At 43.2% G+C, this 15,409-nt stretch overlaps 1 protein-coding gene across 1 annotated transcript in view; it reads right to left on the bottom strand.

Annotated features, from left to right (window-relative positions):
* Positions 1–4,692: 4,692 nt before the first annotated feature.
* The window catches only part of LOC120931434 (ervatamin-C-like), a 29,880-nt gene continuing 19,163 nt past the window's right edge, over positions 4,693–15,409 (bottom strand). The window contains exons 6-8 of the mRNA XM_040342862.1: positions 14,374–14,533; positions 9,421–9,538; positions 4,693–5,006 (exon numbers count right to left, since the gene is read on the bottom strand). Of these exons, the coding sequence (XP_040198796.1) occupies positions 4,907–5,006; positions 9,421–9,538; positions 14,374–14,533 (378 nt within the window). The 3' untranslated portion in view covers positions 4,693–4,906. The remainder of the gene's footprint in view (positions 5,007–9,420; positions 9,539–14,373; positions 14,534–15,409) is intronic.

The raw sequence follows: 15,409 nt of genomic DNA, 5'->3' as shown, positions 1-15,409 counted from the left end.
CATCATACCTTTATCCTAACCCCACAGGTGTTATCCCAGTTACCTGATCACTTCAACCTCACATGAATTAACCCCATACAAACAAATCGGCTACATGGCTACCAACCAATCTCTAAATGTTATCAAAATAGCTTGGTGAAAAAGAAAAAAAGACTATCCGTCAGTGCCACCCAATCAGTTCCTATTAGTGCAGCTTATCTATGCCCATCAGTGCAGCCTATCAGTGCCACCACATCAATCCATCCCATCAGTGCCCACAGTGCAGCCTATCAGTGCCCATCAGTGCAGCCTATCAGTGTATATCAGTGACACACACCAGTGCCGATCAGTGCAACCTATCAGTGTCCATCAGTGCCACCTCATCAGTGCCCATTAGTGAAGCTTATCAATGCCCATCAGTGCAGCCAATCAGTGCCACCTCATCAATCCATCCCATCAGTGCCCACTGGTGCAGCCTATCAGTGCAGCCTATCAGTGTCCATCAGTGCCACACACCAGTGCCCATCATAGCAGCTTATCAGTGCCCATCAGTACCACCTCATCAGTGCTCACCAGTGCAGCCTCATCAGTGTCCATCAGTGCCACCTCACCAGTACCCACCAGTGTAGCCTATGAGTGTCCATTAGGGATGAGCCGAACACCCCCCTAGTTCGGTTTGCAACAGAACATGCAAACAGGCAAAAAAATTGTTAGAACACGCGAACACCGTTAATGCCTACGGGACACAAACGTGAAAAATCAAAAATTGCTAATTTTAAAGGCTTATATGCAAGTTATTGCTATAAAAAGTGTTTGGGGACCCAGGTCCTGCCCCAGGGGACATGTATCAATGCAAAAAAAAGTTTTAAAATCAAAAGTTTTTTCGGGAGCAGTGATTTTAATAATGCTTAATGTGAAACACTAATAATGAAATATGCCTGTAAAGTAGCGCATCTTTCCCATATTTATATCATTGCCACAGCAAAATGACGTTTCTAAAAGGAAAATAAATAATTTAAAACCTTTTAAGCTGTCTCTGCTTTCTTTCCCTCACTGGGTAGATTGATAGCAGCAGGGGCCATTGGTTCCCGCTGCTGTCAATCAAATCCTGTGACTGGAGGTGGGGCCAAGCCTAACTGTTTGTGTCAATAGACGCAGTGCCCCCATAGAAAGTGGCTTTCTATGGGGGGCACTCGCCGAAGAGAAGGAGCCAGTAGTGCCAGGGGGGACCCCAGAAGTGGAGGATGGGGGCTGCTCTGTGCAAAATATTGCACAGAGCAGGTAGGTATGACGTCTTTATTATTTTAATAAAAACAATTCAAGCTTTGCAGCCACTTTCAGATACCTTCTGCATGCCGGGTCTGGTAACAATGTATTAAACCTCCATCAACAAAGATTGTTACATACAGGTGAAACTCGAAAAATTAGAATATCATGCAAAAGTTCATTTATTTCACTGATGCAACTTAAAAGGTGAAACTAATATATGAGAGAGACTCATTACATGCAAAGCAAGATAGTTCAAGCCGTGATTTGTCATAATTGTGATGATTTTGGCTTACAGCTCATGAAAACCCCAAATCCACAATCTCAGAAAATTAGAATATTACATGCAATCAATAAAACAAGGATTGTACATAGAACAATATTGGACCTCTGAAAAGTATAAGCATGCATATGTACTCAGTTCTTGGTTTGGGCCCCTTTTGCAGCAATTACTGCCTCAATGCGGCGTGGCATGGAAGCGATCAGCCTGTGGCACTGCTGAGGTGTTTTGGAAGACCAGGATGCTTCAATAGCAGCCTTCAGCTCTTCTGCATTGTTCCGTTTCATGTCTCTCATCTTTCTCTTGGCAATGCTCCATAGATTCTCTATGGGGTTCAGGTCAGGCGAGTTTGCTGGCCAATCAAGCACAGTAATCCCACGGTCATTGAACCAGGTTTTGGTGCTTTTGGCAGTATTGGCAGGTGCCAAGTCCTGCTGGAAAATGAAGTCAGCATCCCCATAGAGCTCATCTGCGGAAAGGAAGCATGAAGTGCTCCAAAATCTCCCGGTAGACGGCTGCGGCGACCCTGGACTTAATGAAGCACAGTGGACCAACACCAGCAGGTGATATGGCTCCCCAAATCAACACAGACTGTGGAAACTTCACACTGGACTTTAAGCATCTTGCAGTGTGTGCCTCTCCATTCTTTGGACCACTAAGCAACAGACCAGTAGGTGGATTCAGGTAGGCGGGCGCATAGTTGCGGCGGCATAGCGTATGGCATTTACACTACGCCGCCGTAAGTTAGCGAGGCAAGTACATGATTCACAAAGTACTTGCCTGCTAAGTTATGGCGGCGTAGCGTAAATCGGGCGGGCGTAAGCGCGCATAATTCAAATTCAGCTGATGGGGCGTGTTTTATGCTAATGGGGGGTGACCTTACGTGATTGACGTATTTTACGATATCCCAGTGTGCATTGCGGCAAAGTACGCCGCACGGTCCTATTGGTTTCGACGTGGACGTAAATGACGTAAATCCCTATTCACGGACGACTTACGCAAACGACGTAAAATTTTCGAATTTCGACGTGGGAACGACGGCCATACTTAACATTACTATTCCAGCTATTTGATGGAATAACTTTAGGCCTGATAATGCGTTACGTAAACGGTGTATCTGTACTGCGTCGGCCGGGCGTACGTTCGTGAATAGGCGTATCTAGTGATTTACATATTCTACGCCGACCGCAATGGAAGCGCCACCTAGCGGTCAGCCTAAAAATTACACTTTAGGATACGACGGTGTAAGACACTTACGCCGCTCGTATCTGAGCCTAATTTAAGCGTATCTGGTTACCAGAATTCGCTTAAATTAGCGCCGGCGCACATTCAGACTTAGGCTGGCGTATCTACTGATATGCCAGCCTAAGTCTTTCTGAATCCACCTACAGGTCTGTTTTTCTTTAGCCCAGATAAGATGCTTCTGACGTTGTTTGTTGTTCAGGAGTGGCTTGAGAAGAGGAATACAACATTTGAAGTCCATGTCCAGGATCAGTCTGTGTGTGGTGGCTCTTGATGCACTGACTCCAGCCTCAGTCCACTCCTTGTGAAAGTCCCCAACACCTTTGAATGGCCTTTTCCTGACAATCCTCTCCAGGCTGCGGTCATCCCTGCTGCTTGTGCACCTTTCCCTTCCACATAACTTTCCATTAATGTGCTTTGATACGGCACTTTGGGAACATCCAACTTCTTTTGCAATTTCCTTTTGAGGCTTTCCCTGGTTTTCTGCACAACTGTCAGGTCAGCAGTCTTTCCCATGATTGTGATTCCTACTGAACCAGACTAAAAGACCATTTAAAGGCTCAGGAACCCTTTGGAGGTGTTATGGCTTAATTAGCTGATTAGAGTGGGACACTTTTGGGTAGATTCACGTAGGGGCGCCTAACTTTAGGATGGCCTAGCCTACTCTTTTTAGGCTACACCGCCGTAAATTAGTTAGGCTATTAGTGATTCTCAAACCACTTACCTGCTAATTTTCGGCGGCGTAGCCTAAAACAAGCGGGCGTAGGCGCGCCTAATTCAAATGACTTGGAGGGGGGCGTGTTGTATGGAAATGAGGCTTGACCTCACGTTTTTTGCCGTTTTTTGACACTGCGCATGCGCCGGGTGACTACATTTCCCAGTGCGCATTGCGGCTAAGTAGGCCGTACGGGCCTATTGATTTTGACGCGTACATAAACGACGTAAATCCCGATTCGCGGACGACTTGCGCAAACGACGTAAAAAATTCGAACCTCGCGGCGGGAACGGCGGCCATACTTAACATTGTTATTCCACCTCATAGGTGGAATAACTTTAGGTGGCCTATCGCGTACGGAAAACAACGTAAATCGACGGTGTAGCCCCGGCGTACGCTCGTAAATAGTCGGGAATCGGTGTAGCCCCTCATTTACATAATCTAGGCCGGCCGCAATGGCAGCGCCATTTAGCGGGCAAAAGAAACATTGCAGCCTAAGATAGAATGGCGCAACAGCCTATCTTAGGTATGTTTAAGTGTATCTCTGTTAGAGAATACACTTAAACATAGGCCGGCTTAGATTCAGGCCCCGTACACACGACCAGTTTCCTCGGCAGAATTCAGCTTCCGACCGAGTTTCTGGCTGAATTCTGCCGAGAAACCCGGCCGTGTGTACACTTTCGGCCGAGGAAGCCGACGAGGAGCTCGGCGAGGAAATAGAGAACATGTTCTCTATTTCCTCGTTGTTCTATGGGAGCTCTCGTCCCGCCGAGCTCCTCGGCGGCTTCAGTGCTGAACTGGCCGAGGAACTCGATGTGTTTGGCACGTCGAGTTCCTCGGCCGTGTGTACGAGGCTTCAGAGTTAGGTCGGCTTATCTGTAGATAAGCCGGCCTAACTCTTTGTGAATCTACCTATTTGAGCCTAGAATATTGCACCTTTTCACAATATTCTAATTTTCTGAGATTGTGGATTTGGGGTTTTCATGAGCTGTAAGCTATAATCATCACAATTATGACAAATCACGGCTTGAACTATCTTGCTTTGCATGTAATGAGTCTCTCTCATATATTAGTTTCACCTTTTAAGTTCCATTAGTGAAATAAATGAACTTTTGCACGATATTCAAATTTTTGGAGTTTCACCTGTATGTAGCTAGCTAGCAGACAGCTAGCAACACAAATGAATGAGTAGAATTCAAAAACTGGACAGTTTCTTTCATTTTTTTTATTTTAAAACAAGTCAGCAAACCATTTAGGATACAAAAAAAAAAAAACATTTGAGCATATTTATTATGGAAAGCAGTACAGAATAACAGATACATTATGAGCTCCATGGACATTGCTAAAACGATATTAATGATTTATAGTTAGACCCTGGAATACACACTTCTGTCAAGTCTTCAGTAGATGAGTCTGAGCAATTACTAGATCAAGTCCATAGCCGCTCCTTCTTGGGCGATACCACACAGGTTGGCATTACGCTGCATCTTGATATAACCATTCTCTCCCCAGTCATCTCCCCAGCTATGAAAATAAAATAAAAAAGAATAAGCGTTTGTGAAACGGTTGCCATTTTATTAACTGAACTGGCAGGCAATTAAATGAAAATGGGTATAGAAGTAGAAGTAGTTATCCTTCCAGGTCAACATGTAATCATCTGCTCAATCATCTCACACGGTTACATGACTCTACCTTTAGTGTGACAATGGGGGTTATTTACAAAAGGCAAATCCACTTTGCATTCCCATACTGTTCTTCACTGTGGCAGTGTCACTGATCGTCTGTTCCCTGATATAGGGAAAGACTATTAGGGTCCTTTCACACTAGCGGACCGTTCGTCCGCTCATTACAAGTCCGTTAACGGACTTGTAATGAATCCCTATGGGAACGCGTCCGTTAGCGGATGGAGCATCCGCTAGCTTCCGTGTCAGTCGGGATCCGCTTTTCCGAACGGAAGAAACCCTATTTTTCTTCCGTTCGACGGAGCGGAACTGATGCAGACGGACAGACGGTCCGTCTGCATCCGGTCCCCCATAGGGGACAGCGGAGCAGAGACAGGGCGGTCCCTGCGCTGTGTGCGGGGACCACCCTATCCGCCGACAGCTGAGCGGGAATCCCCGCTGAGCTTTGGCGGACACACGGAGCGGACCCAGAAACGGTCCGCTCCGTGTGAAAGAGCCCTTAGTGACGTCACAAGTCCAGCCCCGCCCCCTACCGTTAGAAACACACATGAGGTCACACTTAACCCCTACAGCACCCCCTAGTGGTTAAATCCTAAACTGCAACCGTCATTTTTACAGTAATCAATGCATTTTTATAGCACTTTTTGCTGTGAAAATTACACTGGCCCAGATTCAGGTAGCAATTGCGCCTGCGTAACCATAGTTACGCAGCGCAATTGCTGACTTGCGCCGGCGTAATGAGTTCTCCTGATTCAGAGAACTCGTTACGCCGACTGCAGCCTAAAATCTGCGTGGCATAAGGCTCTTATGCCACTCAGATTTTAGGCTGCATTCTTGCGTTGACCGCTAGGGGGCGCTCCCATTGTGGTCAGCGTATAGTATGCAAATTGCATACTTACGCCGATTCACAATGTTGCGCGGGCCCTGCGTACGCAAGTTACGTCGGTTGCGTACGGCGTCTTTAGTGTAAGGCTGCCCATGCTAAAAGCAGGGGCAGCCAATGCTAAAGAATACCCGGCGTTCCCGCGTCGCGACGTTAGAATTTTACGTTGTTTGCGTAAGTGAATCGTGAATGGCGCTGGACGCCATTCACGTTAACTTTGAAGCAAATTACGTCCTTGCGACGTCATTTGCCGCAATGCACGTCGGGAAAGTTTCCAGACGGAGCATGCGCTTTACGATCGGCGCGAGAACGCCCCCGGCGGGGTCATTTACATTGCGCGCGCTTACACCGGGCAATTTTGCCGGCGCGCCCTCGCAATTTACGGAGCTACTGCTCCGTGAATCGAGGGCAGCGCAAATTATTTGCGTGGGCGCAGGGCAAAATCGTTGCCCTGTGCCTCCGCAAATAAAGCGCAAGTCCTACCTGAATCTGGGCCAATGATCCCAAAAATCTGTCAAAATTCTCCGATGTGTCCGCCATAATGTCGCAGTCTCGAAAAAAAATCACTGATCGCCGCCATTAGTAGTAAAAAAAGAATTATTAATAAAAATTCTATAAAACTATCCCCTATTTTGTAAACGCTATACATTTTGCACAAACCAATCGTTAAACGCTTATTGCAATTTTTTTTTTACCAAAAATAGGTAGAAGAATATGTACCGGCCTATACTGAGGAAAAAAAAGTTATTTTATATCTTTTTTGGGGATATTTATTATGGCAAAAAGTAAAAAATCTTGCATTTTTTTCAAAAATGTCGCTCTATTTTTGTTTATAGCGCAAAAAATAAAAACCGCAGAAGTGATCAAATACCACCAAAAGAAAGCTCTATTTGTGGGAAAAAAAGGACGCCAATTTTATTTGGGAGCCACGTTGCACGCCCGCGCAATTGTCAATTAAAGCGACACAGTGCCGAATCGCAAAAAGGTCCTTTACCTGCATATTGGTCCGGGTCTTAAGTGGTAAACTTCTTCATAACTTTATTCCAGATCTATCTGGTGTGTTCTTTGACCTTCATGATGCTGTTTGTTCACTACGGTTCTCTAACAAACCTCTGAGAACTTCACAGAACAGCTGTATTTATACTGAGATTAAATTACCCACAGGTGGACTCTATTTACTAATTAGGTGACTTATGAAGGCAATTGGGTTCCACTTGATTTTAGTTAGGGTTATCAGAGTAAAGGGGGCTAAATACAAATGCATGCCACACTTTTCAGATATTTATTTGTAAAAAGATCTGAAAACCATTTATAATTTTCCTTGAACTTCACAATTATGCGCAGCTTTGTGTTGGTCTATCACATAAAATCCCAATAAAATACATTTACGTTTTTGGTTGTAACATGAGAAATTGTGGAAAATCTCAAGGGGTATGAATACTTTTTCAAGGCACTGTATATTAAGTTGAACAATTTTAGAATTTGTGCTCTGAACGATTTCTCTTTGGCATTGCCCTTTGGGCTATGGAGAAGTTAGCATTTTCAGAAAGGTGGGTATAACTGTCCATCGTGGAGGCTGTTCTCTTTAATGCAGAGATGCATACTTGTGTTCCATTTTTAAGAAAAAGAGTAAGCTGCTTCTTCAAATTTTTGCTGACTGCTGGCGTTCAGTTACACAGAACATATGTCCTTTTGGTGTACACTTGTACACAATGGGAGGGGATTTATCAAAACTGAAGCAGACAAAATCTGGAGGAGCTGTGCATGGCATAAAAGATAGAAGCTGATTGGTTGCCATGCACAGCTGCTCTAGATTCTGGCTGCTCCAGTTTTGATAAATGTCCCTCAATGTACTTGTAAATGCCAACAGAAGTACAAAATAAAGAAGCTTGGGTCCATAAAAACTAGACTTTACTTTAAAATCGGAAGCCAAAAATTTGCAAAGATTTTAAATTATCAGGCCTTGTACACACGACCGAGGAACTCGTCGGAAAAGACACATTGTTTTCCTCTACGAGTTCCTTGTTAGGGTTATCGAGGAACCCGACAAGCTTGCTTTGCGTACACACGGTCAAGACCAAATCTCCTCGTTCTCAAACGCGGTGACGTACAACACATACAATGGCAGGGGAAGTTTGATTCCACTGGCACAACCCTTGGGGCTGCTTTTGCTAATCTCATGTTATTGCGTGTTAAGTAAAAGTTTGGTAAGAGACGATTTGCACTTTTCAGACTGTTACAGCGTGACGAATGTGCTATCTCCATTACAAACGCTACTTTTACCGAAGGTGCGCTCCCGTCTCATACTTTATTCTGACCATGCGCGGGTTTCTTAGCATACACACGATCGTGTTTCTCAGTGAAAACCAGCCCGACGAGGAACACGACGAGGAAATTGAGACTCCCGTCGAGGAAAAAGAGAACTTGTTCTCTTTTTTCCTCTTCGAGTTTCTCGACAGTTTTCTCAATGAAAAACATACACACGACCGTTTTCCTTGGCAAAAAAGCTCTGCCACCAAGTTTCTTGATGGATTCTGTCGAGGAAAGCGGTCGTGTGTACGAGGCCTTAGGCTTGCATCTTGGTGTTTCTGTCTGTAACGGAACCCCAAATGGGACAGGGGTTAAATCCGTTTACGATATTCCATTCCACCCAAGACAGCTTATCGACACTCCACAATCTGGCAAACGAACACGACCCATAAGAATTCCCCCAGAAACGAGACACACAGCTCTGTTTGAGGTTCAAAACAGGGAATTAATCTTTATTGCAAGCACATGGTAACACATTTCTCTTCAAAATACATCCCTCCCACCCTTGGGAAACAGGGTGGGTTAAATTGTCCAATGACAATGGTGATACAGGTCAGGTGTGTTCAAACTTCTCCTTCAGTAAACAGTCTTAGCAGGGGGGGTTGCTGGAGTGATCCCCCCCCTTTCCTCACAGCAAGACACTTAAACATCCCATAATAGGTAGCCAGACTATCTGCCAAGCTCCAATCCACATCACCACAGTAGCAGACTTAATTACCACAATAGACAATAGGATGCAATCACACCCCACCCCTTTCATCACAACAAGCTTAATAGTACACATCAGCCAACACACAATATATATACAATATATACCGCATTAAATGTGACTAGCACAGACCATAGTGGGGTTCTCATTCACCCTGTGCCCCTAAAGTGACTCCTGTTACACTGTCCTAATGTTTTTTTTAGCCCTACATTAAAGAAAAATGAATGCCAGATGCTTTTGGTTATAGGCAAACTGTCCTATAAATAGATAAAATCAGTCATCTTTCTGTAGCATTTATTCATCCCAATTTTTAGACAAAATGAAATGAAAATGTTTGACCATTATGATACATACCTGTTCCTTACTATCCAGTAATCTATATTCTCTTTCTCTTCTTCGTCATATTCTGAGCCATATCCTACTACAATTACTGCATGATTCAGCTCTTCACTACATTCTCCAGTGAAGATACCTGATAAAAAATAAAAAGAATGAGAGAGAAATTCACTTACTTCAGCTCAGGTGCCTACTTTATGTTCATGTATAGGCAACCTTACTGAGATAGCAAATAATATTTTCTGTTATCATTCTATTGTTAACTGACACTACTAGTTACGGAGAAATTTGACATCAAAATGTACATGCTACAGTTAGAACTTTTTATGAGACAGGTTAGCACCACCATAGCACATAGATCTACAAATCCCAAATTTGTGTGGTGGACATCTCTGTAGGGCTTATAGTCCCATGATCTGCTCTGTAATGATGAATGTGGCAGTTCCCAAACCCCAGTTATAGTCAGACACTCATGCCGCGTACACACGATCATTTTTCAGCATGAAAAAAAACGTTTTTCAGCATGTCCAAAAAACAAAGTTTTCCCAACTTCATCATTAAAACGACATTGCCCACACACCATCGTTTTTAAAAAATGATCTAGCAAAGCGCGGTGACGTACAACAGGTACGACGGCACTCTGAAGGGGAAGTTCCATTCGCCTTTTGGCTGCTTTAGCTGATTCTGTGTTAGTAAAAGACGATTCGCGCTTTTCTGTCTGTTACAGCGTGATGAATGTGCTTACTCCATTATGAACGGTAGTTTTTCCAGAATGAGCGCTCCCGTCTCATAACTTGCTTTTAAGCATGCGCAGGTTTTTTACGTCGTTTTAGCCCACACGCGATCATTTTTTACAACCCGAAAAATGTAATAGTTTAAAACGATGTTAAAAAATGCAGCATGTTCAAATTTGTTGTCGTTTTTCAGAACCTGAAAAACGATGTGTAGCCCACACACGATCATTTTAAATGACGTTTTTGAAAAACAACATTTTTTTCATGCTGAAAAATGATCGTATGTACGCGGCATAAAGCCTCATACACACAATCGGTTTTCCTGGGAGGAAAACTGCTTAGGAGAGCTTTTGTCCGGGAAAACCGGACGTGTGTATGTTTCCTCGCAGTTTTCCCATCAGGAAAACAGCCGGGAATCCCGGCGGGAAAATAGAGAGCCTGCTCTCTATTTTCCCGTCGGGATTCCCGGCGTTTTTTTTTTCTGCCAGATCTACTATTTACCTATGGGAAACACTGCGAGGCAGTGCCGATGGAGCATACACATGGCCGGGATTCCCGGCCAAAGCTCCATGGCAGTTTTCCTGCCGGTTTCTCGGCTTTCCCCTCTGACTTTTTACCGACAAGAAAACTGAGTGTGTGTACAGGGCTTAAGACAGACTTTCTCTGCCCTTTTGCTCCAAAGAAACCCATAGCCTCCCCGGCGGTATGATTATGTCAGATTTTTGAATCTCAAAGCAGAACATTGTCTTGCACAGAAATTTGGCGTTTTATATTGTAGGCCTGTAATTCTTAGTAATAACACACTTAAATCTGTCCAAACAAGAGTCTAGTAGACATCCCGGGTATGATAACGTTTGAAACACAAAATCATAAATTATAATATAATAAATAACTATAAATAATGATAAAAAAATAATAATATAATATTAAAATAAATTTCCCCACGATTCACTATCGCTCAATTCTGCAAGTGTTTTAATTTACTATCGTTGTTTTCTAGCTGGTCTAAAACCGCTTTTGACGTAAAGGGACACTTTTTGGTTGCCATGGACAATCTCAAGTTTCCAGGCAGAAAGAACAGTATATATAATATAAAAGTGCATGCAGGGCACTGGACAAAGCACTAGGGACAAAAGGAATGTGAAATTATTTCATACAGTAATGTAATCTGTAAGATTACAGTGTACTATATCTGTTATGTATTTTTTACTTTTTGAATTTTCTGCCCCCATGCATGCATCGCAACGCTTGAGCATCGGGCGGATGATCCGGCGGAGGACACATCGGGGGGGGGGGGGACATCGCAGGATACTGGTGACAAGGTATGCTGTACCAGGATTCTGCAATGCAATCCCGAGTGTGGCTCGGGGTTACCGCTAATGGTACTGAAATTTAACCCCGAGCCACACTCGGAAATACCGCCAGGAGGGTTACAATTATTTTTAGGTCTCGAGGAACCCTTGCTAAAACCACTGGCAGTAAGTGGGATAAATTCTCCTAACAATATAATTGGTGTTAAGCAGCTGGCTCTACTAAGTGGTGTTGGCCCACTAGAAGGTCAACCAGCCACAGCTTAAAGAACCCCTATCAACCCCTGGAAGGACCCTAAGGTTCCATAGAACCATGTACACACGATCGGTTCGTCTGATGAAAACGGTCCGATGGACCGTTTTCATCAGACGAACCGGTCGTGTGTCGGCCCCATAGTTTTTTTTTCCCATTGGAGAAAAAAAAATTGAACCTGTTTTAAAATTTTCTGATGGTTAAAAAAACGATCGAAAAAAACGATCGTCTGTGGGGAAATCCATCGGTCAAAAATCCACGCATGCTCAGAATCAAGTCGACGCATGCTCGGAAGCATTGAACTTAATTTTTCTCGGCACGTCGTAGTGTTTTACGTCACCGCGTTTGGACACGATCGGATTTTTAACTGATGGTGTGTAGGCAAGACTGATGAAAGTCAGCTTCATCAGATATCTGATGAAAAAATCCATCGGTCCGTTTTCATCGGATGAACCGATCGTGTGTACGTGGCATTAGAGTCCTGGTTGAGAATGGCTTCTCAAAAAGGTATGTACTGTCTATGCATTATGCAAAACTTGTGTTCCTCAGACCAATAATGTTGTGTAAACCAAGGTGTAACTAAGGCTCTGTCAGGTATAAAGCCATGATGGATCCAACCTAAAGCTACAAAATATTTCTTGTATAAAAAAATGTTTGGATGACTGATGTGTACATTTTTATATCAGTGGAAGAGGGAAGAAGTAGTGTAGAATGATATCTATCCACAGTACGAGTTTATCTCAAGAGAAAGCTATAATGATTGGTCAAAAACAAATCTGATGCCGCGTACACACAACCGTTTTTCGGGATGTAAAAAATTACATTTTTTTTAATGTCATTAAAAACGATCGTGTGTGGGCTCCAGAGCATTTTTCACGACGTAAAAAATGGCCATTAAAAATTTAGAACATGCTCTAAATTTTCACGTCGTTTTTAACGATGTCGTTTTTAACGTTATAAAAAATGGTCGTGTGTGGGCTTTAACGACGTGAAAAAATCGCGCATGCTCAGAAGCAGGTTATGAGACGCTCATTCTGGTAAAACTAGCGTACGTAATATAGATAGCACATTCCTCACGCTGTAACAGACTGAAAAGCGCAAATCGTCTTTTACTAACACAAAATCAGCAAAAGCAGCCCCTAAGGTTGGCGCCATTCGAATGGAACTTCCCCTTTATAGTGCCGTCGCTTTGCTAGAGCATTATTTTTTTTTACGATCGTGTGTAGGCAAGGCCGGTTTAACAATAATCGGGTTGAAAAAAACGTTGTTTTTTCTAGAATATTAAAAATGGTTGTGTGTATGCGGCATGATTCTTCTCTCATGAACAGACAGCCATGCTGTTTATGGAAATATCATATAGAACTAGACTCACAGATATTCAGTAATTTCATATACTTATTGTAATTGGTTCAATTTATTGTAATTGGACCTGTGACATCTTCATGCAAAACACACAATAGGCTTGGTATTGAGCATGTTCACTTGACTTAGCGAATAGGGCGAAGCTGTGTTTACTTTAACTACTTTAGACCCGGGCCATAGTCAAAAGACGGCCTCCAGGTGGCTCTATAAATCCGGGAGAGCGTCTTTTGACGGCCTCGCGTCCTCCGGCCACTGGGGGGCATGCGCGCGCACCCGGCGCGTCCCCGAGATGCCGATGCGCGTGCCTGGTGGTCACCTCCCCCAGGCAGTCCCCTCCCCCCACAGTAAGAATCACTCCCAGGATACACATTTAACCCCTTCCTTGCCCCCTAGTGTTAACCCCTTCCCTACCCGTCACATTTATACAGTAATCAATGCATTTTTATAGCACCGTTCGCTGTATTAATGTGAATCGTCCCAAAAATGTGTCAAAAGTGTCCGATGTGTCCGCCGCAATATTGCAGTCCTGACAAAATTCGCAGATCGCTGTATTACTAGTAAAAAAAATAAAAAAAATAAAAAATTCAGAATTCTATCCCCTATTTTGTAGCCACTATAACTTTTGCGCAAACCAATCACTATACGTTTATTGCGATTTTTTTTTTTTTACCAAAAATATGTAGAATACGTATCGGCCTAAACTGAGAAAAAAATATAATTTTTTTTAAAAAAAGGGATATTTATTATAGCAAAAAGTAAAAATTATTGTGTTTTTTTTCAAAATTGTCGCAATTTTTTTGTTTATAGCGCAAAAAATAAAAACTGCAGAGGTGATCAAATACCACAAAAAAAGCTCTATTTGTGGGGAAAAAAGGATGTAAATTTTGTTTGGGAGGCACGTTGCACGACCATGCAATTTAAATTTAAAATTGACGCAGTGCTGAAAGCTGAAATTTGGCCTGGGCAGGAAGGGGGTATATGTGCCCAGTAAGCAAGTGGTTAATGACTAGAACTAGTGTCTCAACTGGAATGTTTACCCTCTATTCCTGTTCTGGTAATAACTCAAGATTTGGGATTTTCTTTTACATTCACCCTTGGTGATAACAGTAAACAGAACAAAGAGAGAGGGTGAATCTTCCGAACAAGGGCATAGACAGCAATAAAAACCCGACAAGTATTCTAATCCCTCTCTAACTCTAGTTATACTTTAATATTCACTTTGGTAAGTGAACAGCCACTACTCCTTTAGTAAATCCACCTCAATGTATTAGGTTCTATAGTACATACTTTACTTTTTCCTGTTGGAACTTACCATCTTTGTACAAACCAAAGTCATCACTCGCATCAAGTGCCACAGCAATAGGGCCATCTATTGCCACAGACGATGCCATGTTGGCTTCTTCAAACAGGTTGTAGTATTTGGTCACATTAAATATTAATGACTTTTCAGGTTTGTAGGCGCATGCTGCTTGCTAAGAGAGAACATATAAAAATAAATTAAGCAACCATAACTTTAACTTTTGGCATTTTCTGAATAATATGTTTTATTGCCCTCTACCCTCCTGCTATGTTCTGTTGTAAAGTATCTATGCTAAATACCTTTTAGCTTTCCATGCAGCTCAGTGCATGAATGACTGCGTGTCATGAGATTCTTCACAGGGCAAATGAATATTGACTACCAGTACAGTGGAAACTTGGTTTACGAGTAACATGGTTTACGAGCGTTTTGAAAGACGAGCAACTTTTTTTAAAATCCTGATTCGGTATGCAAGTGTTGTCTCTTGAGCAGGATTCAAGCCTCTGCGATGTGCAATACCGCATTTGGCCAGGGGCGCTGGGGCACCACTGACCCCCTGAGCCGTTCAACGCCGTTTGGAGCAGTTTGGAAATACTCTGAATCACTCAGAAATACTCCATTCCTGAGTGTTTCAGAGCCTTTACGAGTTCAGCCGAGCTGTCTCTGAGTATTTTCAAGTCTCTCCGACACCCCCCACCTCTGGCCACATGCAGTATTGCATGCAATAGAAGTCAATGCGGAACAAATTATCTTAGTTTCTATTGACTTCTATGGGGAAACTCGCTTTGATATGCAAGTGCTTTGGATTACAAGCTTTCTCCTGGAACGGATTATGCTCGTAATCCAAGGTTCCACTGTAACGGAAAAAATAATACTTCATCTTACCGGTATAATGGAGATCACCTTTAGGCTAGATTCAGATATTCACAGTTCTGCTCTGCGCAGTTCTCGCGGGTCCTTTCATTGGGCTGCTCTACTTGTGTTCCCTGCAGAAAAAAGGTTCCCAAACTTTTGGCACTATGTGTTCCAGCATGCGGGAAACCACACCTCA

This window comes from Rana temporaria, chromosome 3 (genome assembly GCF_905171775.1).
Source record: "Rana temporaria chromosome 3, aRanTem1.1, whole genome shotgun sequence".
Lineage (NCBI taxonomy): Eukaryota > Metazoa > Chordata > Amphibia > Anura > Ranidae > Rana > Rana temporaria.
This window is presented reverse-complemented; position numbering and strand designations above follow the sequence as displayed.